Here is a 27,082-nt window from a genome sequence, read left to right on the forward strand (position 1 = left end):
ATTCCTTTTAGGCCGGTTTCTACTATCTATTCAGCCTGCAAAAGAGTCTGCTAGAGACTACCTTGCCGGCAGCGTGAAAAACACGGTCGCACCGCCTTCGATTTTACCATAATCGGGCTAAATTGGCGCAGGCGCGCTTTGCATAATTCATGCCACGCGCCCGGCTTAGGCACCTGCGCGGGGGAGACATTATTAAAAGAGCCGTGTATCGAACCATGTAATAACCGGGAAAATATTTTGGCACCCGGCTAGTCGAAGCGTGGCTCCCGCGGCTCGAAAACGTGGCTTAACGCTCTGAGCCGTCCGCGTGTTTCGCAGAGATAGCCGTTCTGCCGATACTCCGACTTATTCTATCTACCCCGCGCCTGCAGACGACACTTTCGGTATCAGCGGTGTTCTCTCCGTCAATTAGAACTACCTTATCCGTTCTGAAAAGGGCTACAAAATCTCATTTGGTTGGCGCGAGGAGATGACAGCGAGGCGAGGCCGGTGGGTGTTCGCTAGTGGCTTGTCCGCGGGGCACAGCCGGTGTTCTACCGACCAGACGGTCAGGGTGGGCCGGTGAAACCATGCCGCTTTCTCAGCTCCGAGGTTTGGGACATTTCTGAGGGAGGCAGTGGTACCGGAGGGCGCGGAGAAAAGGTTTCCCGAGCGAGCGCCGTACGTCGGGAGGGCGATGAACAAACAAGAGGATAATATGGCACGGATGACGAGGGTCTTGGGACTCGGCCTTCTCTGTGCCGCGATAGGAACAATTCCAGGTTAGTCCTACTTTTTGTCCTACCCCAGTCCGGCTGGTACGCTCGTACCGTTTGTATCCAAGTGGTAGAAATTCGACTCCTGGTCTTTGTTGTTTTATAGTCGTCAAATGCGAAAGGGCAACGCCTTGATTTCGAAAGGGATGTAACATCGACACATGTTTATGGTCGCGTTTTGCGAAATTCATGGGAAAAAATTCTAAAATCTTTCCAAGGATGTACACACTCTCTCCGACTACTAGTGTCCAGTAAGGCAGGGGTGTGGAGCAGGTATTGGAAAGCGAAAATGGGCCAAAAATCTCAGTCCGATGGTTACGCTGGAGGTAGAAAAGGGCTCGTTCCGAATCTAATTCTATTTGCGCTAATCGCACACGGCTATAAAGTGACTTAACATCCCTCAGCGAAATCATAGGGAACAACGGGAGACACAGGCTGAATATTCTCATGCTCAGCCTCGATTTTTTTTATTATTTTTATATGCGTGAAGGTCGACGAATGTACTTCCTTAGCGAACGTCAGAAAACGTAGGTCTTGAAAATATATCATTTTTTCAATTAACATGGGGAAGGTGGCTGATATTTGTAGCATATTCCTTTGCCTAATAAGTGTGAATAATTTCATGACAGAATATAGTGCACCAGAGCGTCCTCAAAGTCTTATCGGACCGTTTTACTTCAAACTGGGACACAGATGTTTTGAACAGTACTAGTTTTGATGGGGCGAAAACTGCTACTGTATAGTACTTTCTTTTCACTTTTTTTTATTTGTCAACTTCCAACAGTTTGATACATTATTTTTGGTATGTTAATATTTTTAAACGTTCGTATAACTATGATTGGCCTCGTCAAAATTGTTAGTAATAATCAAATTCTGATATTTTGCTGTGCTTGCTTCACATGACCCCCAGGGATATGTCTGCAATAATAATAATGTCATGGGTTTAAACATTAGCATAGGCCATCGTAATGTATTCAGAATAAAACATGTCTCTGATCAGTCATACTGTATGTTTATGTAGTAATGCTTTTTGTGATCGAAGCTATTAGTACATGGCGACCCATTGATTGAGCATGTAGGATAATATTTCAAAAAGTGTTTAGACACCAAAAAGACAACAATGATTGTAAAAAGCACATTTTTCGTCCTATATATATTATGTAATGTAGATTAGGCTCTTAGTACGTTTGTTATATAGCAGTAGATGACATGCGTTGTACGTCGTACAATGTTTGTACAATGGAGTTTAGTTGTACATTTTTAAGTTCCAAAAATTATACATTTCATCTCGCAGCGACGAACAGATCACGCAGACATATGTGTGCATTTTGAGCTTATTTTGTTTGACGTATACGTTATATGGATTAATAAGGATTTTTACTAGTCTGACTTTATTTGCAAAACGTTTGCTTCTTATTTCACTAAATGCCCCCCCCCCCCCGCATGTCCAGACAGATGTCTAATGTCAACATTATCAGGGCTAATGTGATTGACACAATTCCTCCCTTCTAAAGCTATTTTAGCATGCATCAATCATTAGAAACCATCTTGGGTAAGACACAACTTCCAAAAACAATGGAAACTCGTACATCAATCATTAGAAACCATGATGGGAAGGACATAGCTTTTTCAAAAAACAAAGGATTCAAACACTCATCATAGTCGCTCTTTAGATACGATATCTTATCCTTTTGGCTCAGGCAAAAGCTCAAAGACAGCTACACAGGGTCTCATTTGTTTATGATAAATCCCACCTATAAAGCTATAAAACATTGGAAAGGACGGTATTTTGTCCCTTATACTTATTACAAACACAATCGTAGCTATAGTGTCTTATTCGTATCACACTTCACTTCTCTGTGAACGCTTGACTGAAAAGTCCAAACTGAAATACTATTCGACGTTTTAACCGTGCATTTTTCTTACATTCAAAGAAAGGTTATGCTGGACCTTTATAAACATATGGCAGTCTTTGTAGCATTTTGTCCTTTGAGTTCAGTAGATAAAGGCACTAAAGCAGGTATCTCATTTGTAGTAACCTTTACTTTTCTATGAACGCTTGGCCGAAACGTCCAAACGTTTTAGCCATGGATGTTTGGAGGAAAGGTTATGCCGGATCTCTGTACACATATGGCAGACTTTACTGTTTATGCTTACTTGTACATTTTCCCCCCGGGCTCCCCAGGGATAAGCGGTTAGTGGCTCCTTTGATGTATTCCATCTATACCAATTTTCCTAAAATAGAGCGTTACTCACTCGTGAGTCGACATCAATGATCCCAGGACGGGCCGGTCGTATGCAGTGTGGGGTTTCACATCAACTATTGGAGACGCTGTTTAAATCATTGATTCAATACAACAAAGAGCTGTATTCAATATAAACAGAATCCTTTGTTGCTGAATTATTTGCAACATTATCGATTTGCAATAACTAAATTTAGTAACTTTAAGGCATGGTTTACCAAAGGAAAGAAAGACAGCTGTTGCAAAAACATGCAAAAAAGGCTGTGTTTTATCATCATGTTGCAGTGTATTGTCAACCTACTTTAGCCGCAGGCAATTGTGCCATTATTGTCATCTGAATGGCAATCATTAATTTTCTTTGTAGCAATACGAATACTAGAAAGGTAACATTTGCAAAAGTAACCCTTACTGTATAGAAATAGGTAAACATATCAAAGAATGTTTAGACCTTAGAACAAGTACTAGAACAAATTGAGTCATCTATTGTCTATATACGTAGGTTAATTTTGTTGTACCCACGTATCTGTCTGTCTGTCTACATGTAGTTAAAGACCATACGAAAGTCGCTGTACTGTTGTTGTGTCAATAAAGTTCTTGTAAACCAACACCACAGGGTAACATGTTCCCTACACCGACATGTCCGTCCCAGACGGTGGTCCGTCTCTGTTCGTTACCTCCGAATCCCCCGCGTGATCCCCCCAGTGAATTAACCTTGAGTACCTGCTGATGGCAAATAGCATGGCATTAACGAGCTTTCCTAGGGGAGGGGGGCGCATTCATGTGCATATCTATAAACGCTCTCCAGTTTATGCATAGTCTGGGACCGTTTTGAAAGCGAGCAGAGTAAGAACTATGCTATATGGTGGAAACTGTGCTATAGGGTGCTACGTTATATCCTTGTACTTTTAGTTGTGGTGGTAGCTCCTAGAGGAGGGCGTACTTTCATGTACTTATCTATGAATTAAATGCGCTAAGGTTTATGTACAGTGTGTTTGTTGCTACTTACAATATTGTTATCTGATTGCATTTATGATGCGTTCATCGTTGTTCATATGTATGTATGAAATATATTATATGGTCCCGTTATCAACTAGCAACTGCCTCGTGCAAATATTACATTGCCATGCTAGAGTCTTAATATTAAAAGTTAAGTATAAAGCGCTGCATTTTATGCGAAGTCTGGAATCCTTTGGAAAGTGAAAAAAGTAAGAACTACAATGTATACTATAGGGTGGTACATTACGTCCTTTTACACCACTATCTACTATTTATCTGTGCAAACTTTGGAAATGTAGCGACAGCTGTGGTGGCAGCAGCAAAGTTCCGCATAGTTTATAGCGTGGGAGGAGTGTGGGGGGGGGGGTCATCTGTTGTAACGTGGATCGTTACATTACAACTGTGCAGGCACATTATGTCTATATAATGTCCTTGAACTGAGATAGCTTATCGGATGATTTTGTACAGAGGAAGCGTGTATTGTTTCCTGTATTGCAATATCTATTACATTATACAGGGGTGAGGGTACCTTAAATATTGTTTAAAATAGCCCACAGTTTGGCTGGCTGTTAGGAATATTGAACACAATACTGAATCCTGATCAGTTTTTCCGTTTTGCCTGGACGTTAGAATTAGTTTGCAAAATAACTAAGAGATGCCTCGCGTTGGCCATAGGACATGTACAAGAGCGGTCCAACATTGTGAATACCATTTTCTGTCAAAGTTTCTGTTAGCATGTGTGCTAAGAACGTATAACAGAAGTTTATTGTGATAAAGGACAACCCATGTAACAGAATATTGATCAATTGTAATTAGTAGAGAAAGTACACTGTAAGTGAGCCTTTTTTAACATAAGCCATCGATTTGCAAATCCACATTTACCAGGTGACAAATTTATCACGTAACACAACTGGACTTAAATGGTACATAATACTAAATGTATTGGAAACCTGATGCTTAAGAAGACTAACATGTTTTAATCCACCATACTGTGATAAGGTAGCTGTTTCAATTGTTTCAAAGCTTGTCTTAGAAGCTAGAAATTATTATCCAAAAACGTCCCCATGTACCATGTACAATTGCCGTGCAATAAAGTTCGTCTTCTGTGCCGAAGTATAATGGAAGAAACTGACAAAACAGCAAACTGTGTCGGTCGGACTCCTTCCTCAAGAAGCGATAAGTTGAACCTGTAAATAGTAGTTGACATTAGTGTGCATAGTTTAAAAAATATATTACTGTAATTTAAAAGCGGAATTCCAGTCAGAAGTTTTGAGACCGAAACGCAAGCAAGGTACGACAAGGTTGGTTGTGTAACTGAAAACTCCTATATACTATACTCTACCAGCCTTATTATTCATGACCTCTTAGCTTGTAACATAAACATACAACAAAGGTTTCTCATTCATTCTTATAATGGAAGAGAAGAAGGAAACAGCGAACTGACTCCCGACCCGTTTCTACCTCCCATCGGAGCCCCATTTCAATCACGTCTCCTAAAAGCACTAATAACTGATGGCCCCCCGAAATCTGAATCAGAAATGTGTCACACCTTGTCGTAAACTATCCCTTCCCGTGGCGGGATGGATTGCCGGCTCCTATCTCTGAGCTGCAGCTGCCACAAACGGGGCAGGCTCATCTCAAAGTCCTAAATATCCCTCCCAACAACATCTATCCGTTACCAATTCAAACAGTTTGTTAGTTAGTCAACAATTCATTACCGCAACTAAACGCTTCTAAAACTCAATTTCTTTCTTGTATTTTATTTCACTCCGTACGTCATTGGGTGGAAAACTGCAGGGTAGCCTCGTCGCAAAGGCCGAAACAACCCTCAAAACAACATCTAAACTTTACACTAAAAAGTTAGACAAGATATGTAAGAAAATGTCAAAGCAGGACACTTTCAAATACTTGATGTCGTGCAGGAATGAATGTATAGTAGACAAATTATGTACTTATGTCTCATGCAGCTGATGTTTCAGAAAGAGAGAAGAAACAGCGATTAACAGTATTAAGTATATTGTATTGTTGTAATCATGGAGTTAAAAGTCTCTTTTCTAGCTCCATGTTGTATTAAATATACAGACTTTTAGCACTTAGCATTAGAATGTAGCGGCTCAGTATTCAATACTCCATGTTTTATATCCTCTAGACCTCTGTGCATTTAGCCCATCTGGCCAGGAATATGCACTAAGATTCATTTTTTCAATATAACTGTTCTCCTCCGTCTACGCTCTAAGAGTCACACACACATGTGTGACGATCGGATTATGAATAGTTTATCGCTTCAGTTTTGCAACTGCTGTAGAAAAAGGATTTAATCGAACTATTCGTAAATCGGTAGCGATATAACGATGCGGGAGCATGCATAGAATAGTGGGGTGAATGCAAATGAGAAAAACTTGCTGTCTGAAACATAAACGTGAGAATTATTTCATTTCATTAACGCACAGCCAGAAATTCTATAGAAGCGGTACAAAGCATGATGAAATAGTGTATAGATAGTTTGAGTAGGTAATATGAATGGTGTGGCATCATAGTGTCATTTCTTGAACATCTACAAAAATTGCATATTGATTCCATGTGATCAAAGGATTATGCATAACGATTTTATCGATTTGTATATCCTATTTTATACTATAACCAGGGAAAAAGTCGTGTGTATGCCTATCTGTTTCTGGGTTCCCGGCGAGGAAAATCCTGTTGCTCAAGTGGAAGAAATCCCGTCCTATTTATGCTAGCAAATGGGGTCTCCAGTTTCAATTATTGTCTGATTGCAAATGACATTTCATTTGCCCTTTGATTGCTGGTCGTCTTCTTCTTTGTGGCACACTGCAGCGGGGCTGGTCACAAAACTTCGGTATAAGACCGAAATCGCTCGTGTAAAAAATTAAGATCATTCAGCCGTTGTTGCTTTTGATCATATCGTTGTCAGTAGTCGCTACCAGGCTTCGGAAGCGCATGGAATATGAGTAGGAATTGCCCAAATAGACAGATAACATGCCAGGGGAGTCGGTATGGCAAAGGAGTACAGTTCTTTAGCAGACTAATTCCACTGCATGTTATCTGTCTTGTGGGCCAATTTCTACTCTGGCAGAGGCTAATCGTTGTCACGATTTGAAGGAGTTTTGTATTTGGTTCGCGATAAACTGGACATGCGCATTTTTGTGATACTTATAGGACATGTATGACATACTTGTATGTCCAGCTAGCGCCTAATTGGCAACAAATGACATGTTAATAATGACCACCTGTAAAATAGGTCGTTGCAGATTTTAGTCTTTTGACCAATTAAGGTCACTGGTACTGATATACTTTTTATAGAATTTGCCGATCTTCAGATTTTATGTAAGGCTATGGTAAATCTTATACAATATTAGAATTTGATAGGCTCTACCAGGCTTCAGAGGCGGCTGTAAAGAGTAGAAATTGGCCAAATAGACAGATGTCATAAGGGTTAGTCTGCTAAAGAACTGTACTCCGAATAGCGAGCCAGCTCCCCTGACATATCTGTCGATGTGGCCAATCTCTACATCTTAAGCCTAGTAGAGGCTACGAATGTGGCGTCTCCGGTTTTGCCATTCTCCAGATTTCCTCAAATTTTTACCATCTTCATTCATGAATTATTGTTGTCGATAAGAACTGCTTTACCCGACAGTGAACAAAGTTCCCTCAATTATTTCCTTTCTATAGTTTTATTCCCAGAGGTCAGTTTGTAATCTATAGCAATTTCAAACAGAGTAATTTATGATTTTCCGGTCCACTTCTTTAAACAATCGCTTGGTTGCTGACCTTTGACCGCTTAGAACCAGTATAAAGATGGTTGTCCTTTCTCCATCTTTCTATCTCATCATCCTTGCCCTACAGACCAGCAAAGTTCAGCTGGTCTTTAAATCAATATAAAACAACAACTGTGGTTTGTGAAAAATGCCTGCAAATTTCTGTCATCGAAACGAGAGAGAGAGGGAGGGGACTCTTTATAGATCATGAAAATTCTACCTCAATTACAGTCAATTCACTTCATTTGCATAGAAATTGGCTCATTTTATCATGATGACCGATGTCATATCCACCATTGAACACAATTATTCCCTATTCAGATTCTCATCTATTAAGGATAGGAGGCAAATAGGAAATATAAATTTGTACCAAATGTTCTGCAGGTTTCAATACATATTTTATAGCATGTTTTCCAAATACTCCCTATTTTTTCATGGGCAGACAGAATAGCTTGTTTTCCCCACTGAGAGCTGGCATTAAGAAGATTGCATATTCAGGTAATATATTTCCGCCTAATCACAGGTTATATAGCCGCCATCTTGAAACCTAAGTCGCCTGTCGTGTCAATTTTACGTCAAACTGCGGGCACGAAACAGTGTCGAGTGTACCGACGCAGGTTTTGTAAAAACAATATCAACTTAGATTGAAGTAACATTAGTCGTAAAAAAATGGCTTGTGTTTTATTTTTCTTACTTTTACTGGTGGTTTATTATTGTATATGTTCCTACAAAATATTTTATTTCGCTCCTAAAATTCCGCTTACTCCTGTTTTATTTCTTTACTTTAAATCGGAGACTACAGTATTAAGTCGGTATTCACAACAGTGGGGATTGGGTAAGTAGCGATAACGGGAAATGTTTTGCCTGTATTGTTAGTCTACTACTCAATCTGACTCGTGCTTCATTCACTGCCATGCCACGACGACGATAATCTCCAAGCAGATCTTATCGTGGCTACAAATCTGCAATACAGTATCAAATCGCCAAGACAGTGTTCGATAAAGATAAGCGTAAAAAACATACCAGTGCAAAAAAGAAAACCCCAATAAAATCACCAAAAAAACACGTCCAAAACAAGCCGAAACCTAAACCTCTGCTTGGAGAGTATAAACATGATAGATAATCCAAATCTAGATGTTCTTTTGTTACAGATTAATCAATACGCGTAAGAGAAAGCTGCCGGTGCTTTTTGTTTGGTCCGCCCGTAAATCAACCCCTCGGCAGTCCGTGTCGGACACCACGTAAGCATTGGTTAACTGTGTCTGCATGTCTCCACCAGGCGTAAGCGTAGCGCGACTAACGATTTTCTGTGACAGACGACGCTATGAAAACACGCCACATGAGCGATTGCAGCGATTACTCATATACGCCTTTACGCTGAGTTTAAGCTTGCGTAAATACCAGTTTTCGTGCTCTGATTCTGTTTAAGCACAGTTTGCAAAACACTGCTAGGATTATTACAACAATTAAAAATATTTTTTTTATATCCAGAAAACCGTGCTTTATCCATAACCATGCTCAGCCATGGCTCTGGATAGTCCACACTCCACACGTACCCAGAACCGTGCCTGGGGAAAATCTACTTTCTTTAATACGCGGAGACTATCCAGAACTGTACCTGATCCTAACCTCAACACATTCAGGCATAGAACTAGATAGGCACAGTTCTGCCCAAGATAGCAAGCATGTTTTTCGCATTCATTCTCATTTTAATCCCCGCTCAATGTAATCAACTCCTTTCACGAGAAGCTGAATAGAACGATATGATGCTAATTGCTCTGTACTATTCTTAGACAGACCTTCGTGCTTGATAAGATAGTGAATACTTTAGATGTATGTAAAATTTCAGAATGTTCGTGTTAAAGATGGATTACCTTGTGTACCTTCTCTGTGGGTGTTCTAGGAACTAGACGATTTATGCACAAAACGATGAACGGATGGTGTATGTAAGTATGTGTAAGTGTAGTTATGTTTACCGAACGAAAACATATTGCTTTTTCTCTTCTTCTTCTCTATACAGGTAAAGTCAATGACCTGAACCAGGCATCTGTCACAATGGTAACTGGTATTGGGTTACATCATGTTGCAATTTCATAGCAGGATTTAGGCTCCTGTCACCATATATGAATATTTTTAATAAGAATTAACAGGGCAGACCATGTGCGAAGGTAACATTATTTTTGATTTGCAAATGTTACCTTTTTAGTTTAGAAAACTCCGGAAGCCAGCAAAGGTTTTGTCCATTAATTCAAACATGACAATTTTTCAGGATATTTACCCTAACTATATAGTAGTAGATGCCAACCAAGAGCGCACGTAAAAGCTTTTCAATTATTATTCATTATTTTCTGACATATGTTTTATTGCTAGGAGTTATAAAATGTAATCACTGTTTTCTTAATAAAGAGCATTAGTCATAGACGTGGGAACATGTACATATAAGGCAATGTCACCTTCAGTGCCTAGTTACCATAGCGACAGCGTGCTCAAACCTTCATTAGCATATCCCTTAGTGATTCAATTTTTGAGACGCACCAAAAACTCACTTAAACCTCCTTAGATGCACTAAAAGAGAGATAGCTAGTCAATACTGTGATTTTGCATATTGTTTTTGCAAATCTGGTTTGAAATGTTTAAAGACGAACAAGCCACATTGATTTTCTGTATCTGTATCTGTACAGCCGGTATAACCGCCCTTCGGCGTAACACACCAGCTTAACAAGTGAAGCTGTTAAGCATGTAACATGTGAAATACAAGTAAATGTTTATATTCTTGATGCTTGCTTTGATTATGGGTTCCGCGATTCACATATTTTAGAACCAACTGTACCGTATGTCACTACTGTTACTGAGTAGATCAGTATGTTATTGATATTTAATGACGAACGCCGTATCCAATCGTAACAAAGTTGTTTTTGTGCCCATTGGGGCGGTGGTGTATGCATGAAGCGGGTTGTGTTCATAACCAGAAACCCAATGACCTTACCATTATTTAAAAATATAATGGTAAAATGGTAAGGTCTTTGGGAAAAGCTATTTAGGTAGAGCGAACAAAATTCCTAGTAAGAAGTAAGATTTATTCCGTGAAGATCAGGTGAAACCCCCTGTACAAAAACCCAATGACCTTACCGCTATTTCTACAAGCCTCTGTTAAAAGCTGTTCAAGTAGAGAGAACAAATTTCCTAGTAAGAAGTAAGCTTTATTCCGTGAAACCTCCTGTACAGAGGGGTTTGCGATGCTCTTGGAAGATGAAGGGAGATTTGCGCAAAACGCCTGTGACAGCTGTGGGATTATCATCCTTAATGGCCTCTATGCGGAATCCAGCTGACGCTTCTGTTGCACAGGGATCAGCCACAAATGTCAGGGGGGATGAAGAGGGCTAGGGACCGATCGTTAGATCTGCCGATTTGGTAGAATCCCCGATTTTACAGACAGAAATCCTGATTGGAGTCGGTAAATATTAAGGTATTGGCTTAAAAGACAGTCAAACCTTTTTATATGTATTCATGTCACTTTTGGATCAATGAATTGACTTGATTTGGATTTGTAAATGGGAAACCAACCTAACTTAATAACAACATACTGATCGGACATAATATTTATATATGTATTTATCTAGAGTGATTGTAATGTTTGCTTCTTTCCTACCCTAATTTTGACCTTGTTGAAAAAATTTGGATGTTTTCGTTTTTCCGTTTACTTTCATACAAAACGGAAAACCAAACGTACATTTATTAGGATCATGTCTTAGTAACATGCCTGGAGTTACCATTGCTGTCCAAAAACAAAGTCTTGTGAAAATGTCATGAACCTCTATGAACCCTACCGTTGCTACGCTCTAAAACAAACATGCTTATCCTATCCTGTATCCAATTGCATTAGAGAATATTGAAGACTCATATTTGAGTCCCAACATGTTCAAATCAAATCGCTTTATCTCCGCACGACTAGCAGATAATATGTTTTTGTCGCGTCTCATCATGTGGATATGAATCGCCTAATACCAGGAGACCAGACTACCTATTGTTAGCCCTCTCCCGTATCCTAGCAACGCAGACGACGTTTACAAAGGCGATACCTCTCTGTCGATGATTTCGTCACATCACGCCATGGAGAGGGGCCGGTTACAATAGTCTTTGTTGATTGCCCCTTCATGTTCAATAGGGGCCCGGCGGAACCAAAACGTTATCGCTTGTCGTCACCTTTGTTCATCGCAGATAATAAAGATCGCGTAATTAGGTAATTCCGCCAGGTATGACTCAGGGAGAAAAGTTGCTGTTACAGTTCTATACCTCTAGCTCTATGCCTAGAAGTGGCCAAATGGCCTTGCATTGAGCGTACNCCGTTTAAAAAAATGGTATGCTAATCGGCTTATTTTTCATGTGTTGAGGGTTTTTTTTCCTAAGCTTTCTTTAATGTAATCGTGCTTTTTCCAGTTACAAGAGTGGCACATGGATACGGCCTTCCCAATTTGCTATCGCCTTGCCAACTTGACAGCCACCAAAAGATCTGCTTGAAGATAACCATTTCATGGCAAGACAAAGACAAATTGGAAAGGACACAGAATCAAGCTGCAAGATTCTGTATGAACAACTATGTAAGAGGTGCTAGTGTCACGGAAATGAAAAGAAACCTACAGTGGACCTCACTTGAAGACAGAAGAAAGATGTCTAGACTATGCATGATGTACAAAATGACTAATAAACTGGTGGATGTCCCAACTACTAAGTACCTAATACCAGCCCAGAAGAGAACAAGAAATAGCCACGCATTCAAGTACCAGAGTTATCAACCAAGGATTGAGGTGTTCAAGAATTCATTCTTTCCTAGAACTATCGCAGAGTGGAACTCACTGTCACCAAGTACAGTAGGGGCACTGTCAATAGATAGCTTTAAACAATGTCTAGAGCTAGAAGTTCAAGGGTTAGGTGTAACAAGTCGATCGGTGTAATATAGCCAGCTGCCGCCGCGCCGCGTGCCTGCGAAGCTGGTGTGTTACGCCGAAAGGCGGTTATACCGGCTATACAGATACAGATACATGGCGTTCGTAAAAATCACTACTCCATGGGATTAAGTGCCAACATCTTGAACTCCATGTCGGGACTTGTCTCCGTACTAAATGAGCCACGTAACCGTCCTGACGTGCTGTAATCACTCAACGACACCCACAGCTCCACAAGCTCAGTTCTCGTGGTCTCAGCTTACCAATAAGAGAACGTTCCCATTCACGTACAACAGCAAAGCTGATATTCTCTAAAACTCTGCCCTGTCTGACTCCCATTAATTATTAACGTCGCGTTCTTTGTACTGCACAAACCTAATATTTCAGAGCTAGTCTATTGGCAGCGAGTTTTATCCGTCTGTGCAAATTACAGCCGGAAACCCAGACCATACATAGCGACTATAGGGTCAAGCTTGGAAGCTCGTCGTAATTACGAAGAAGATGAATGAACCGACGCGAAGGTGTAATGTATCTGGCTTGTAGGAACCAGTTTAAGATCTCCAGTTACGTGACCTTCGGGTCTCCTCTAACGTTAGCCTTTCACGGTGTTATTTGTGTATTATATTCTTGTAAGATAATGTCTAATTATTGGATGGAAATATTTTGTAGCGTACACATATAGCAGATAAATTATGAAGAGTATACTCACCATTATATATATATATATCATATTCATAAGATATTTTCACACAAATATATGATTATCAAGTATAATCTAATATGGTGACCATATTTTATTACGGGATGGGATGTCATCGAAACGTAAAGAAGTACAGATTTTGGAAAAGATAAAAATAAAAAAGAAACAGTAATTGCTAGACACCTTAAATATTATTCAAAGGAAGGATTTTACATAAAATAGATAGGTATCAAATATTAGACTTAATCTCTAGCTAGTTAGCTTTAGTCCTCTCTCCAATATCCCTTAGCCTGCGTTCTACGATTCTCGTTCTCGTCCCCAGGTGCTCTAGCGGCTACAGGGCTGACATCACCAAGTACGGTGACGGCGACAGTAGGAGGGACAGTAACTCTGGAGGCTTCATACACCAGTACAGCGCAACTGTTTGCTCTGACATGGATGAAGGTACAGTATATTATTTTTAAACAGGAATTTTTTGCAGATTTCAGATTTTTTATATATACTAAGAAAAGATTACATAGAATATAATTTGTGACTATTTCTAAATTCACTGTAAAATGTTTTAATGATTAAAGATTTAAACGATTATTGCTACAGCCACACAGACATGTATATGTAAGGTCCAATGATGCTCCCATACACAGGGAATGTTCACTATACTTATCGAGCATCGTTGAAAGAAAGACCTTATAAAGATAAAGTTTTGTTCTTTGATATAGTGTTCCTCCCATTGTGATACTGCCTTTACTGGCAAGTGGTAACTCTAGGTAGTCGTGGTAGTTGTCAAAACGTAAATTTGTAACTACGTCTAAACGCACTTTATTCCCAGATTGACGCAGATGGAAGTGACGAGAGGAAAACAACGGTTTATCTGTGGAACCCGCTGACGGGAGAAGGCAATGCGATGGGCCCTCTGTCGGGCAGGGCGAAGAAGGTTGATCAGGCTTCACTACTCATCACTGATGTGGAGGAGACGGACGGGGGGAAGTATTCCATCACGGTTATCGTGGAAAACGAGGGGCAAGAAGAGAGAACTATCAACCTTAAAGTACAAGGTAAGTAGGCAAGAATAAAATAACTCTCTCTCTCTCGGGTTCAAATTACGTATTATATTACCTTCGTAGACGGAAAACATATTGTTTTTGCCCGGTTTCTTCTACTCCAAACACATGAGGTCAAAGACCAGGACCAGACGTCTGTCACCATGGTATCTGGTGCTGTAGCAGACACCCTGTGGTGTTGGGTTACATTATATAGCAAGGTACTAACAAGGACCGAGTTGGAGGGGGTGGTCACAATAGGCTAGACCACGCGAAGGATGTAAATGTACGCATATATTCCATGTAGTATTCAAGTTGTAAAACCTCTTCATCAACCTTCCATTTAGAATAGATTTACCATCAAAACTCTGTATTTTTCCTATCGTGACTGATACTACGGTTAATTAAATGAAGAAACCATCTGGAGAAATGCACCTCACCTTTTCTCCTGACATTGACAAAAATGAAAATAACTGGTTTCATACACCAGCCGCATTCGAGTCACTTTTCCTTAATTGAATAGTCCTTTTCTCTGCTTGCTAAAACTCCCAAAGCAGCTGTCATCAGGCTTTTACATTTGATTTAGTCACTGTGGTATATTGCCTGAAGTTGCATTAGACGATTCTTTACAAGTTGACCTTGGAAATGGAGGGGCGGACGCAAATATCGTTCACAGGAGACACTTAGTTACCTCAGGGGGGAGGGGGCCAACTGAATAGAACTGACGATCCCTCTGAAAGGCGTCTGCATTACTGACAAAATCGATTCGAGCCCTGCACACTTCAAATCGAATTAGCGGTTGCATTTAAGGATGATTCTATTCATGTCGAGCGCGCTTCAATCCTCAATTTGCCGTCAGGAGCGGCTGAGCTGACGGGTAAAAATAGGCCAGCTGAATAACACGTTCCTCCACTTGATGTTTCTGCCATAATAAGGCTCTTAAAGAGAAAATGGGGAATAAAAGATATGAGCTTCCTTTTGGTGTCTTCAATATGGTGTCTGTGAATGCATGAAAAAAGAGTTCGAAGATGTCATTCTTCCGCAATATATTAAGTGTTTCTCGAATCTTTTACAGTACTGGTATCATTCTCTTTTTTCGTACAACATTAACAGCAATTTGATACTATCCTGACAATATGATACTGTCTTGACAATTTGATACTGTCTCCACCATTGAATTATGTCTTTCATCCATCAAAAGACTTTCTTGGAGATAAGCTACATGTATATAGTTACGTATTGACAATGCCTCCATCCTTGCCAAAGTAAAAAAAAATTAATCATTAATTGTTTTATATGCTCCTGCTTTCAAACCACTAGGATCAACACATTATACTCTCTTTAATATATTTTTCCTGTTCCAGTTCCACCCACTGTAGCGGTAGGACCCCAGGATCCCTACCAGGCCATCTACAAAACAGACGTGTCTCTCAACTGCATTGTCGCCAATGCCAAACCGGAAATTACGTCACTCTATTGGCTGAAGAACCGGAAGCCCGTGGACACCACGGCGAGCGGCCCGAGTGCCAAATACAAGGACGGCAACACGGTGTTTCCTTCACTCGTCATCAGGAACATCAGCAAGGAGGATGCCGGGACGTACACATGCGTGGCTGATCACGTGACAGGGCCGGTAGAAGACAGCATGGTCATGAAAGTTTCTTGTGAGTACAAGGGATTATATATTATTGTTTGATGCTTTAAGAAAACAAAAAAAAAGATATTCTAAGATGTTTATAATGTTAATGTCATGTTTACCTTTGCAAAACTACTCTCGCTCAATTTCTTCTTCTCCAAAAAATAAGGTCAATGACCAGGAGCATCTGTGGTAACTGTTACTGTAGCAGACACCCTGTGGTGTTGGGTTGCATTATGTAGCAAGTTGCAAGACTGAGTTGGAGGAGCTGGTCACCAGAAACATGCATGTGTTCGACAACGAATAAACTGGTCAATAGTTTGTTAGGCTAAACCACGTGAAGGTAAATATTATGTATTTGCTTTGAAAATTTCAGCTTTCTAGTAGTAGATGATGTTGTTTTTTTATTACAGATCCAGCTCAAATAGTGAACGTGACGTACCCCGAGCGAGTGTACGTCGGTGACAAGGGGGTCAGGTTGTTCTGTGCTGCTGACGGAAACCCACATGCGGAAGTGACGTGGTCTAAAGAGGGGGCACTTCCGCTAATAGGCATGAAGGCCCTCCCTGGGTGAGAAAGATCACAACAATACGCATGCCGAAAATTGTCCTTACAATCTAGCCTCTACCAGGCTTCAAAGGCGGCTGGAAAAAGTAGAAATTGGCCAAAAAAGACAAGTACAGTGTCGGAGGAGCTTGTGCACTAAAGGAGTACAGTTTGCCGCGCTTCAGAAATCTCACCTCATTGTTATAGCAAGCCTTACATGGTTATAGTGCACCACACTGTCTCTATTCAACACAATCATGCAAACATAATTTCTTTATGCAAAATACACAACGTACACAGCACAATGCAAACGTTTCACAGAGTAATGCATGCATGCAGACAGTCTTCTTAGTACATGATAACTAGCAATAAGACACATGTGATATTAAATTATTAAATTCCATAAGAGTCTAATGATATTCGTGTTGAATAAAACTATAACACATTGATACCCATATCATATTCGTATTCATATGTAACTGAATCTGTAACTGAAACTGTTTATTCACATTGATTGGCAGCCAATATGCATTGCTTGGCTGAATTGCACAAGTGATAACATGATGATGTATGTGTCTATTGTGTATATTTGTATTATGATGTCGCAATATCAGCTATCAGCTGCCTGGCGGCAACATTGTATTGCCATGTTGCAATTTCAAATAAATAAATAAATATCATATTCAGATATATAATTTCTATAACACATTAATCATATCTATTCAGCAACAACACGCTGGTCATCCCGGTGGTGAGGCGGAATGACAGTGGAGAGTACATCTGTACTGCGCGGAACGGAGTCGGCAGGACAGACTCAAAAAGGATACGCCTCAAACTGTTAGGTACGTCTTTGGACATCTTTAACAATATTCATCCATCCATCCATCCATCCATCCATCCATCCATCCATCCTTCCACCTATATCCATCTATCCAGCTAGAGAGAGAGATTGCGTGTGTGTGTATGTGTGTGTGTTTAATGTTTGTGTCACAGTGTATAATGTTTATTCAGCTTTATTCTAAGATTTGTAATGCTACACAGAAAAAGATACAATAATATTTCCAATGAGTTCATTTTCTCATACATTACGCATAAGTGTGAGGGAAAGAATATATTTTTTGTATATTCAACATTACAGATGTATGGCGTTCATACTGGAAGACAATATAATGATCGGAGCGAATTTTTGTGTGATCACAGTTATTTTTATAATAATTTTTTATTGAAAACCCGTCGATTCGCAAAAGCAAGCAACGCTGAATTCGCAAACAGGCGCCACATCATTTACAGTTGTCAAAGAACGCTGAGAGAGATAAAGACTGCTATTACACAGTGCGGTGGAGGTGCACGCTTGGCTTAAGCAATTACATGACCGACATCCATTATGGAACGTATATTGTTAAGCAGAGTCGCCCTTGAAAAGGACAAATTCTCGGCGCTGTGAGAGAGGAATTTAGATCTTTATTATGATAATCTAAAGATATCCTCTTTACGTAAGTAGTTCAGAGCGCGTTCAGCGGCTGTCTATCTACTCTGCAAGCACAGGTTCAGGCATCGGCTTATTTCTGACGTGTTTTATGCATTTTATCTCGCTTTTTGTGGCGTTTTCTTACGTCAGCTAAACGTACATTCTTCCCTGACAATCCCACACTGTATATTACCAATATACAGTGTGGGATTGTCACACACTGTATCTTTCCAATTTGATACTGTCTTGCAGACATCAACAAAAGATCTTCTTGGAGATGTTTACCCTGACGTAGTTCCAAGCGCGGCGCTGCTTATCCTATAGAAGCTCCCTCCTCACGTTGTGCTCCAGGCAGATTATAGAAATGTACAATCTCCAAGCAGATCTCTTGGTGGTTTCAAGAAAGAATCAAATTTTCAAGACAGTATCAAACTCACAGGGCAGTATCCATGTTTGATTGGCGTAAAAAAAGATACCAGTACAAAAATAAATTCCATCCATCAAAAACGCCTAAGACACGTCAAAAACGTAAGTCGAAGCCTAAAGCCCTGCTTGGAGAGTAATAAATGTATTGATAAAGTGACTGCAAAAGGTTTTCTGTACAAGATTCAAACAGTGAGTTGATTCAGGTCATTGAACTTATTTGTTTGGAGAAGGAGAGGAAGAAGAAACAGAGCAAAAACAAACAATATGTTTTCTTCCTGCGAAGGTAAACATAAAAACAGTACAGTCTCCTGACGTGCTGGCGCACAATGGCGGCGCATTAGCCGCCAATTATACCCAACAGATGAGTCAATTTGCTCGCCAAGGCAGATGGCACGAATTAGGGTCATACGGGAATGCCGTCAGGTCTGAAATGACAGAAAATTATGGTGATTTTTATGTGATCGGAATATTCGTTCTCAGAGACAGAACTCGCATCATGCCTACATTGCTATTGGAAAGTTTATGAAATTAGTAACTAAAAAAAAAGTTGCATATGGAAATCCATAAAGGTATATTAAGGTGATAGTCTTGACTGGACCAGACGTCTGTCACCATGGTAACTAGTGCTGTAGAAGAGACCCTGTGGTGTTGGATAACGTTATTCAGCAAGTAGCAGGAGGGACTGGTCCCCATATTTATGAATGTGTTTAATTAAGAATAAACAGAGCAGTAGTTTGTTAGTGCAGATCATGATCATGTGAAGGTTAACATTATGTGGGACATTAAAAGGTGGGACATTACGTCTTCCATAGTCTAAAAAAGAGAAGTCAAACCCCTTAGACATAGTTTTAGATATAGCTATAGCTCTAGACAACTACCTTTTATCATGTAGATTTTAGTTATTTTATACTACGTTTCATTGTTCTTTTATGTTTGTAATCTGCAATTAGCCCCCCGGGCATGAATTTGCAATAAACTTCTATTATGTCTCTCCTTTTCAAATATTACCTTCTAATTCTGGTTATAGATAGCCATTATTTGATTTCAATAGGCCTTTGATTTCACATGATTTTGTAGTACATCAGTGACCGGTTTTCTTTCATGTGACACCCGCAGAAGGCGGCGGCGGCCTGTCCACAGCCCTGCTAGCCGGCGGTGTGTCCGCGGCGCTGCTGGTGGTGGCGTGCGGCGCGGTGGTGGCCGTGTGGCTGCGCAGGAAGAGAAGGAAGGACAGGGAGCGGGAGAACATGTCCATGTACTACAAGGCCGCCAAGGAGGAGTTCGAGTATCTCGCCAAGAAACGGCTGGGAAGGAAACCACCCGAGATCATGAAGAAGCCAGGTTCTTATGTTTGAATTTATGATATGATGTCATATAACCAAATTCAGTACATGTATATCCTAGGGGTTTATATACCTACTGACACAGATAGATGTCTTATATATGTATTTTTGTATACGAAACCGCCCGAGATTATGAAGAAGCCAAGTTCTTAAATGTTCACGTCATAAAATTCAATATTTAAGCATATCTTAAAGTATCCGTAATGGTTCCGTTTTTATAGACACCTGGCGTAACGGTGCCTTAACACATACTTTAAAGCACACTTAAATATCGGATTTTGTGCAGTGTTTATAATATGATATTACATAACTAAATTCAATATATCCTACGGGTTTATATACCCACTGACACAGACAGATGCCATATGCATGCAATAAGTATATATGTGCAATTTGAACAACTATCACCTAATATACCATTATTTCTATAAATCTTAGACTTAACACATTTGTACATGTAAGACTTGAACGTATAGTTGTAGCTAGTAAGATTCTGATTACTAAGTTTCACTGCATACGAATGGTTGAAAGAACCTGCATTTGCCACAATAAATAGATGTACTTCTGCGTTTTGAATATAGCTGCATGCCGCCCACGCTACTGTTAGTTAAGCTACGGAAACTGTGATCAGGTGTTGCCTGGTCTCAAAAAGGAGAAATCAAGCACGCACACGAGCAAGCTCAACATCCTCGCAAAACAGAAATAACCATTAGTATAGTCTCTGGAATCAAAATAACTTGACTTGTAGCTTCTTTGGTCTACTGCAGCAATTTGCCAGATTTCCCTTTAAGTGTAGATTGTGATGACTAAAAATAATACGTATTCTTAATGAGATGCGTTGTTCTCTTTTCTCTTGTAGGAAAGGAAGAGATGGCTGATGTGAAGGAGAGGAGTGACAAAGGTAGCGGTTAGTTATGTACTAGTATAATTATATCATATAACCTTAAATACCGTTTGGAATGCATGGGAGGTAGCTCTGGGATCACTATTTACCTCCATGAAAAATGAAGGTATTGTTTTTGGTCTGTGCTCGCGCGTGCGTGCGCGTGTATACATGTGCGAATGGATAGTGTTCAGCACCAAGGACGCGCGTGTATGTGCGTGTGTATAGTGTTCAGCACCAAGGACAGGCATGCTAACGTGTGTGTGTGTGTGTTTCTGCATATTTCTGGTCATCACAACTTACAAAGCCCTTATGGATTTTAATGATATTCGGTACATGGGTAGCTCTTGGGACGACAAAGGTCAAGGTGATATGTGTGCGTCCTGGTGGCTGACCTTGGTACTGCAGCAGAACTTAAAATGACAGTAAAAGACTTCTGTACAAGGTTACTGGTCTGCCTGTGCGTGTGTTTCTAGTAAGAATAACTTATTAATGTACTTATGGATTGTGATAATATTCGGTGTTTGGGTAGGCCTTCAGACGACAAAGGTCAAGGTCAAATATGGGTCTGCTGGTGGCTGACCTTGGTACTGCAGCAGAACTATAGCCATTTCCTTAATCTCGACAGGTCGGAAAAAGATGGTGCGCGCCATCTACAGCTACACTCCTCAGGATGAGGATGAACTCACCCTGAAGGTCGGTGACGTCATAGAGGTCATCCGAGGTGAAAATGGCGGCTGGTGGTTCGGCTATCTCAACGGGCAGCTGGGCCTGTTCCCGTCCAACTACGTCGAGGTCATTGACCCTGAAGGTACTATCATCAAAAGTGTGTTTGAATTTTTGAGAAACAATAAAGAAAAGACTACGTTTCACAAACCAACTTATTATGCAGAACGTGGGACTATTCTGTCACTGCATTAAAAGAAGAAGTCACACCTCCCAATGGCAAGCAAAGAAGTAGTATAGGATGATCAAACAATAGTTGTAACGTTATGTTCTCTACTGCTTTACTTAACTTTCCTTGACACCGTAGATGCAAATAGCCTTGGAGCATAATTTTGTAAATAAGGAATTATTATCGTGGATCTGATTTCAAGCATTTGCCCGTACAAAATGGTATCAATAAGGTTATAGAAAGTTAAGTTCCCTTTGCAACACCAAGTGTTAAATACCTGGAGAGACAATTGACTCCGAACTGAACCAAACGTAAACCAGCACCAAGAGACCACGTCTAGCGATATATTATACGTTAAGCAAGGACAACAACAACAACAAACAAGTGTTAACTTATGCATTTTCTGCTTTTCCTTTTTAGATCTCGTCGGAGAAAATCGCTTCAACGACGACAAGCAGCGAGAGCAGCGGGACATGTCTCGCAAGATCGCGGCCGAGTTCAAGTCTCGCGCAGCCGCCGACAAGAACTTCCCTCTTCAAGTCGAGATCCACGACGAGGGAGGAACGATAACCAAGAAATACGACAAGATAGGCATGGCGGCGACGCTAAAGCTGGAGGAGAAGAAGCACACGTTGGCTAAACAAGTCGCAAAACACAGCGTATAGAGTATTAGTAGTGCAGTAGTTTACTCATCCGCCATCTTGGCCGCAAAAAACTGTGGGAGAACGAACTAGCCACATTGGCTTTTGACTGCCACAGTGAAACACTTCAAGTGCAAGTAATTATGAAAAAAAGGACCAATTAGAAAAGGGACATAGAATGGGTTAATTAGTGAAACGTCTAAGTTTTTGATAGACGTACAGATTGATAGATGTAGAATCTGTTCATCAGAGGTTTTCTTACGTTTCAATACGACGGAAGTATTTACAACTGTTTGTGTAGTGATGCAGTAATAGGAAACATCGCAAGGACAATCGTTCGAAGACTTTGAACATACGCCTCAGTACATGCACGGGGCAATTATACAACCATTAAGACATAGTAACACATACACTTGAGTACAAACTTGTGACGTACATTGTAGGTAGTCCACAGTTGACTACGCGGCAACAGTTTGCCAATAGTTAACGTTAACGCTGGCTGAGCCAGTATCTTACAGACAGCAACGATTTCTACACGAGTACATGGTGGTATGTTGTTTTTGTGGGTTAAATTCTGAAAGGTAAACCCAAGAAAAAGGCTTACGTAGACAGTGGTATGCGTAAGGATAATATTTGTCTTTGTAGCTTAATCATAATATGGTGTCTGCGTTTTCGCGATAGAATCGTTATGTGTGGCACTAATGTTTTCATTGCTGATCATCGACTGATGTGCAAGATGAGTGACGTGTTTTCTAAAGAAAAGCAAATGACAGAAGCTTAAATTTATGACATTTTTATCTAATCACGAATAACATGTTAGGATAAAACAACATCTATTTCATATCTACATCAAGAGTAATACTTCTGAACAACTTGGGAAGATACGAGCCAGTGCGCATTTGAGTTGTCTCTACAGATATTCCAGACTTGAGCACTCAACCCGAATCCCTGCAGGGCCATTAAAATGCTACACTTCAGAAACGTACTTCAAGCGCCCATGGCTGGCACGTCCTTTCTGATCACATTAATTGCCAGTCATACAGAAGACCGACCTCTTCTGATGACGTCTTTTTGAAGGGTGGTGATGTCAGTGGCCGTTTACGTTTGATTCCCGCCACTAGCTTGACTGCATTTAGCGGTGTGCTCTGAAACTACTATTCGTATCACCCGTTGTTCAATACCAGAGGGTTGAACTTCGTTGTTGTTTGTTCTACTTTGCTAGATGTTTTGTTTGGCAAATGTGTTCCGAGTGGTATATGAAACCTGTAAGTGCCACATGAATACTAGTATATTCTTGTCTACCGATGCTTAGACGACTCATTGCAAATGCCAGTATAGTGAAGAAAATGCAGTTTAAAACGCAGCTTAAAAGTGTTAGTTTTAATGTCATCTACATCCTTCATCTAAAGAAGAAAATGTCACAGCTAACATATCAAGCGTTGGCAAATCATAGAGATGCTCAAACTTATAATAAAACTACAATTGCTTGCTTAGTGCCATCTAGCGACGGCTAGCTATAAACACAACATTTACTCTGTATTAGTAAGTTATTTGTATTTTTAGTTATTTGTCTTACATATGCCTTTTGAGCCGTGAAACTATAATATGTTTTTTTTGTGACATCTTGCGTAACTACCCTGATGTAGAATAGAGAACTGTGATGTACATAGTTTTGCTTCGTGATTTAAAGAAAACAATTAAACACATTGTATACAATGTGAGTACTGTTATGTTTCAGCAGTCTGTCTCATAATACTTATCACAAATATATCCATATTAGTAATAACGATATAGATGCTATTGTAATATATTGTTCATAAAGTTAATTATTATTACCTTAGAAAACCTAAACCTTGGATAATGGATAGATATTTTGTATTGTCTGCAGTTAATCAATGTTTTATTTTATTTTATTTATTAAGCTTCACAGATTTTTAAAAAATCTGTGAGGAGCCGGCAGCAGAAAGCTGGTTTCTCTACGAGGGTGGCCGCTCCTCATGTGATCAACAGAGATACATAGCACAGACACAAATAATACATCAAGATACATCGCCATCAAAAATATACAATATGCAAAAACAGATAACAATAATGGCAGTATGATATGGCTAAGTGGTTAGGCAGGCATTACACCTACAAAGGTGTACATTTAGATACTTCCCCACTCCTGGATCTCCTGGAGGATCTTCAGCAGATCTGGATCCGCAGGCAGGACCATCAATCGTATGAAACGGTTGAACACTCCGTTCAGACAGTCGGCTTTGAAGTCAGCCTTCAGCTGTTCCAGTGTGTAGCTCCGTAAGCCCGGGGATTCTGCAAGAATTGGAACGCAAGGATGGCGTTTAATATCACAGATTGCTCCTTTTTAATGAGATGAACATCATTCTGCATCTGTATCGCTATAGCCGGTATAATCGCCCTTCGGCGTAACACCAGCTTCGCAGGCACGCGGCGCGGCGGCAGCTAGCTATATCACCCCAAATGGCTTGTTACACTCAATCTTTGCATATTTAATTGCAGTAGTTTTTTAAAGCTGTCTAGTAGTGATGCCCCGACTGTGCTTGGTGGCAACGAGTTTCACTCTACAATTAGTCATTACAACGGTGCAAAGCCAAAAAAGATATTAAAATGAATCCGACTTTAACATTATACTATGGAATTTGTACAGTGATAATGAGGGTTCTTACCGTTTGTACCCAGGGTCTCCATCAGTTTGTGGTGATAGTGAGCCAGGATGGCGTCCCTGTGGTTGTGGAAGACGTCCCAACCCGCGTTACAAAGAAACAGGAGGGTCAGGTCATAGGTCAGAGGCACGCACCTGAGCGTCTGCCAGTCCACCAGCCTTACGTCAGTGGGCACGTCTTCTGCGTACTGTGTTCGGAACAAAGACAACAGTAATGATAAGTCAGCTTGGAGGAAAAAACATTAAAGAAACTAGGAAGGTAATATTTGGAGAGCAAATGCATCATGTTTACCTTCGCATATGGTCTACTCTGTTTGTTCTTACGAAAACACATTCATATGATCAGACAGGAGTCTAAATCCCTCCTGCTATAAAATTGCAACGTAATGTAACCCGACACAAGTTACCATGGTGACAGACGTCTGGTTTAGGTCATTGACCTTATTTGTTTGGAAAAGAAGGAGAGGAAGAAGAGAGCAAAAACAATATTCTGCGAAGGTAAAACATAAACATACAAAACGTACCTTGATCATGATGTTATTGATGTAACAATCTGCATGGCTGAGCACTTTTGGCCTCGGGTCGTCTTCCATGGGACGAATCTTCATATACAACTTCTCCAGACGAGCTATAAGGTCTGTCTGGTCAGGAAACACTGCGGCGAATTCCTTCACGCCGGTCAGATATCGGCCAACCGCAAAGTCCTTCAACACAGCTTGGATATCTGAACGACGAACTATCATCCAGTCGCACTTCTCGGGAAGAGGGACGCCCGCGCGGAGCTCCAGCCGATGTGACAGGCCGTGCAGCTGCGCCAGCGCCCCGGCTGTAAGCATCATCTCCTCACGGTTCAGCGATTGGCTGCCGGCTTTGATGGAGAAGCCCTGAGCCTTGAGATTCTCCATAACCCTGACGGACACCATGGAGCTCGGGTCGGTGGCGGCGAAGTAGCATTTGGGGAGGAACTTCAAGGAATCGACTGGAGGCTGAGAGTCGTCATCTTCATCCCTTGGCATAGATTTGATCTCGTAGCTTGGGATTGCCACAGAGAGGAGCTCAGGGATCGCGTTGGAGTAAAACTTGACCTCAGTCGTCTCCATTCTGATCTGAAAGTCCTTTGACCACTGTTTAATCATCGTTAGCGGCCGCTCGAAATCAGTCAGCTTAGCGACGAGACTGTATCGCTGACTCGCACCATTCCTGATCCCCACAGCATCAAAAGCGATGATATCGCTCATGAACCCCTCGCCTTGGCTGATGGATCCCTTGACATGGACGTCCGTGATGGAGACGCCCGGGAGGTCCTTCTGCAGTACCTGCTGTACCCAGGAGGGGGCGATGTCTTCTGCAGACTGAGGAATGGCGATCTCGCTTGTTGCTGACATCTTCACTATAATATTTCTCTAGATATCAGAAAATACAATGTTTGGAAAATACTTTGAATTTGTAGAACGTACGGACTGATCTTTTAACTACGTCCCATTAGATTTTCCTCATTTGTCATGCAAATTAGATATTGATTATCAGTAGCTAATTATGCCATAATTTCATCTAGCTACATACAAAAAAATCAGTCAAACCTTTCTTCAGTTATTATCCCTCAAAATTTTTAACGCTCCTGCAGTTCCAGAACAAGCTGATAGGAGGCCCTAACTGATGTCATCTCTTTCCGAGCAAACCGGGAGAGCTACCCACCATCCAAAATTCATAACCCTAGCTCAACAAGCCTAAAAAAAACTAATCATTTTGAGATCTCATGAAGACCTACTCACCTACCAAATTTCACGACAACCGATCCATAGCTTCATACAATATTACTTCTGCATTTTAGTAACTTTTGAGCGTAACACTTCGCAGTTTGAAACCAGAGGAGGCATTTAGTGAAAGAAAGGTTCCGTAGAAAACTTTCTAGTCCCTTTAAACAGAGGTAGCAGCCCTGACCGTAGTGTTGAACACATGGTTTTAGTATAGGAAGATTAGCCTCCTTCGCAGTCTTGTTGGGCGTCGGCGTTATTTTCAGTCTCTGAGCGACGCGAGTAATATGCGGCCGCGAGGGACGATTTGCTGCCGAGGGAGTTTTTGCCACGGAGAGAAGGTTTCGCGCTCAA

General features: G+C 40.7%; 2 protein-coding genes across 3 annotated transcripts in view; one reads left to right on the forward strand and one right to left on the reverse strand.

Annotated features, from left to right (window-relative positions):
- The first annotated feature begins 197 nt into the window (after window positions 1–197).
- Window positions 198–22,436, forward strand: LOC109474206 (hemicentin-1-like). The gene is made up of 10 exons (XM_019774459.1): window positions 198–761; window positions 13,736–13,857; window positions 14,243–14,468; window positions 15,818–16,117; window positions 16,503–16,659; window positions 17,362–17,477; window positions 19,646–19,870; window positions 20,732–20,773; window positions 21,384–21,566; window positions 22,071–22,436. The coding sequence occupies exons 1-10, from the start codon at window positions 677–679 to the stop codon at window positions 22,313–22,315; spliced, it is 1,701 nt and encodes a 566-aa protein (XP_019630018.1). The 5' UTR covers window positions 198–676; the 3' UTR covers window positions 22,316–22,436.
- A 1,972-nt stretch (window positions 22,437–24,408) lies between these two features.
- Window positions 24,409–27,082, reverse strand: part of LOC109474180 — a 5,647-nt gene continuing 2,973 nt past the window's right edge. The window contains exons 1-3 of one of the 2 annotated variants that reach the window (XM_019774431.1): window positions 25,499–26,370; window positions 24,979–25,162; window positions 24,409–24,604 (exon numbers count right to left, since the gene is read on the reverse strand). In XM_019774431.1, the coding sequence (XP_019629990.1) occupies window positions 24,441–24,604; window positions 24,979–25,162; window positions 25,499–26,359 (1,209 nt within the window). In that variant the 5' untranslated portion in view covers window positions 26,360–26,370 and the 3' untranslated portion in view covers window positions 24,409–24,440. Of the gene's footprint in view, window positions 24,605–24,978; window positions 25,163–25,498; window positions 26,378–27,082 lie in introns of those variants that run through there. The other variant, XM_019774430.1, reaches the window with a different exon arrangement.

The sequence above is a fragment of the Branchiostoma belcheri genome, unplaced genomic scaffold (assembly GCF_001625305.1).
Source record: "Branchiostoma belcheri isolate BF01 breed outbred unplaced genomic scaffold, Haploidv18h27 scaffold30, whole genome shotgun sequence".
NCBI classification, from domain to species: domain Eukaryota; kingdom Metazoa; phylum Chordata; class Leptocardii; order Amphioxiformes; family Branchiostomatidae; genus Branchiostoma; species Branchiostoma belcheri.

Coding starts and splice junctions, on each gene's coding strand:
- LOC109474206 (XM_019774459.1), top strand. CDS start 677: ATGAACAAACAAGAGGATAATATGGCACGGATGACGAGGGTCTTGGGA. Junction 762..13,735: donor CGCGATAGGAACAATTCCAG/GTTAGTCCTACT, acceptor TCTCGTCCCCAG/GTGCTCTAGCGGCTACAGGG. Junction 19,871..20,731: donor CGAGATCATGAAGAAGCCAG/GTTCTTATGTTT, acceptor TTTCTCTTGTAG/GAAAGGAAGAGATGGCTGAT.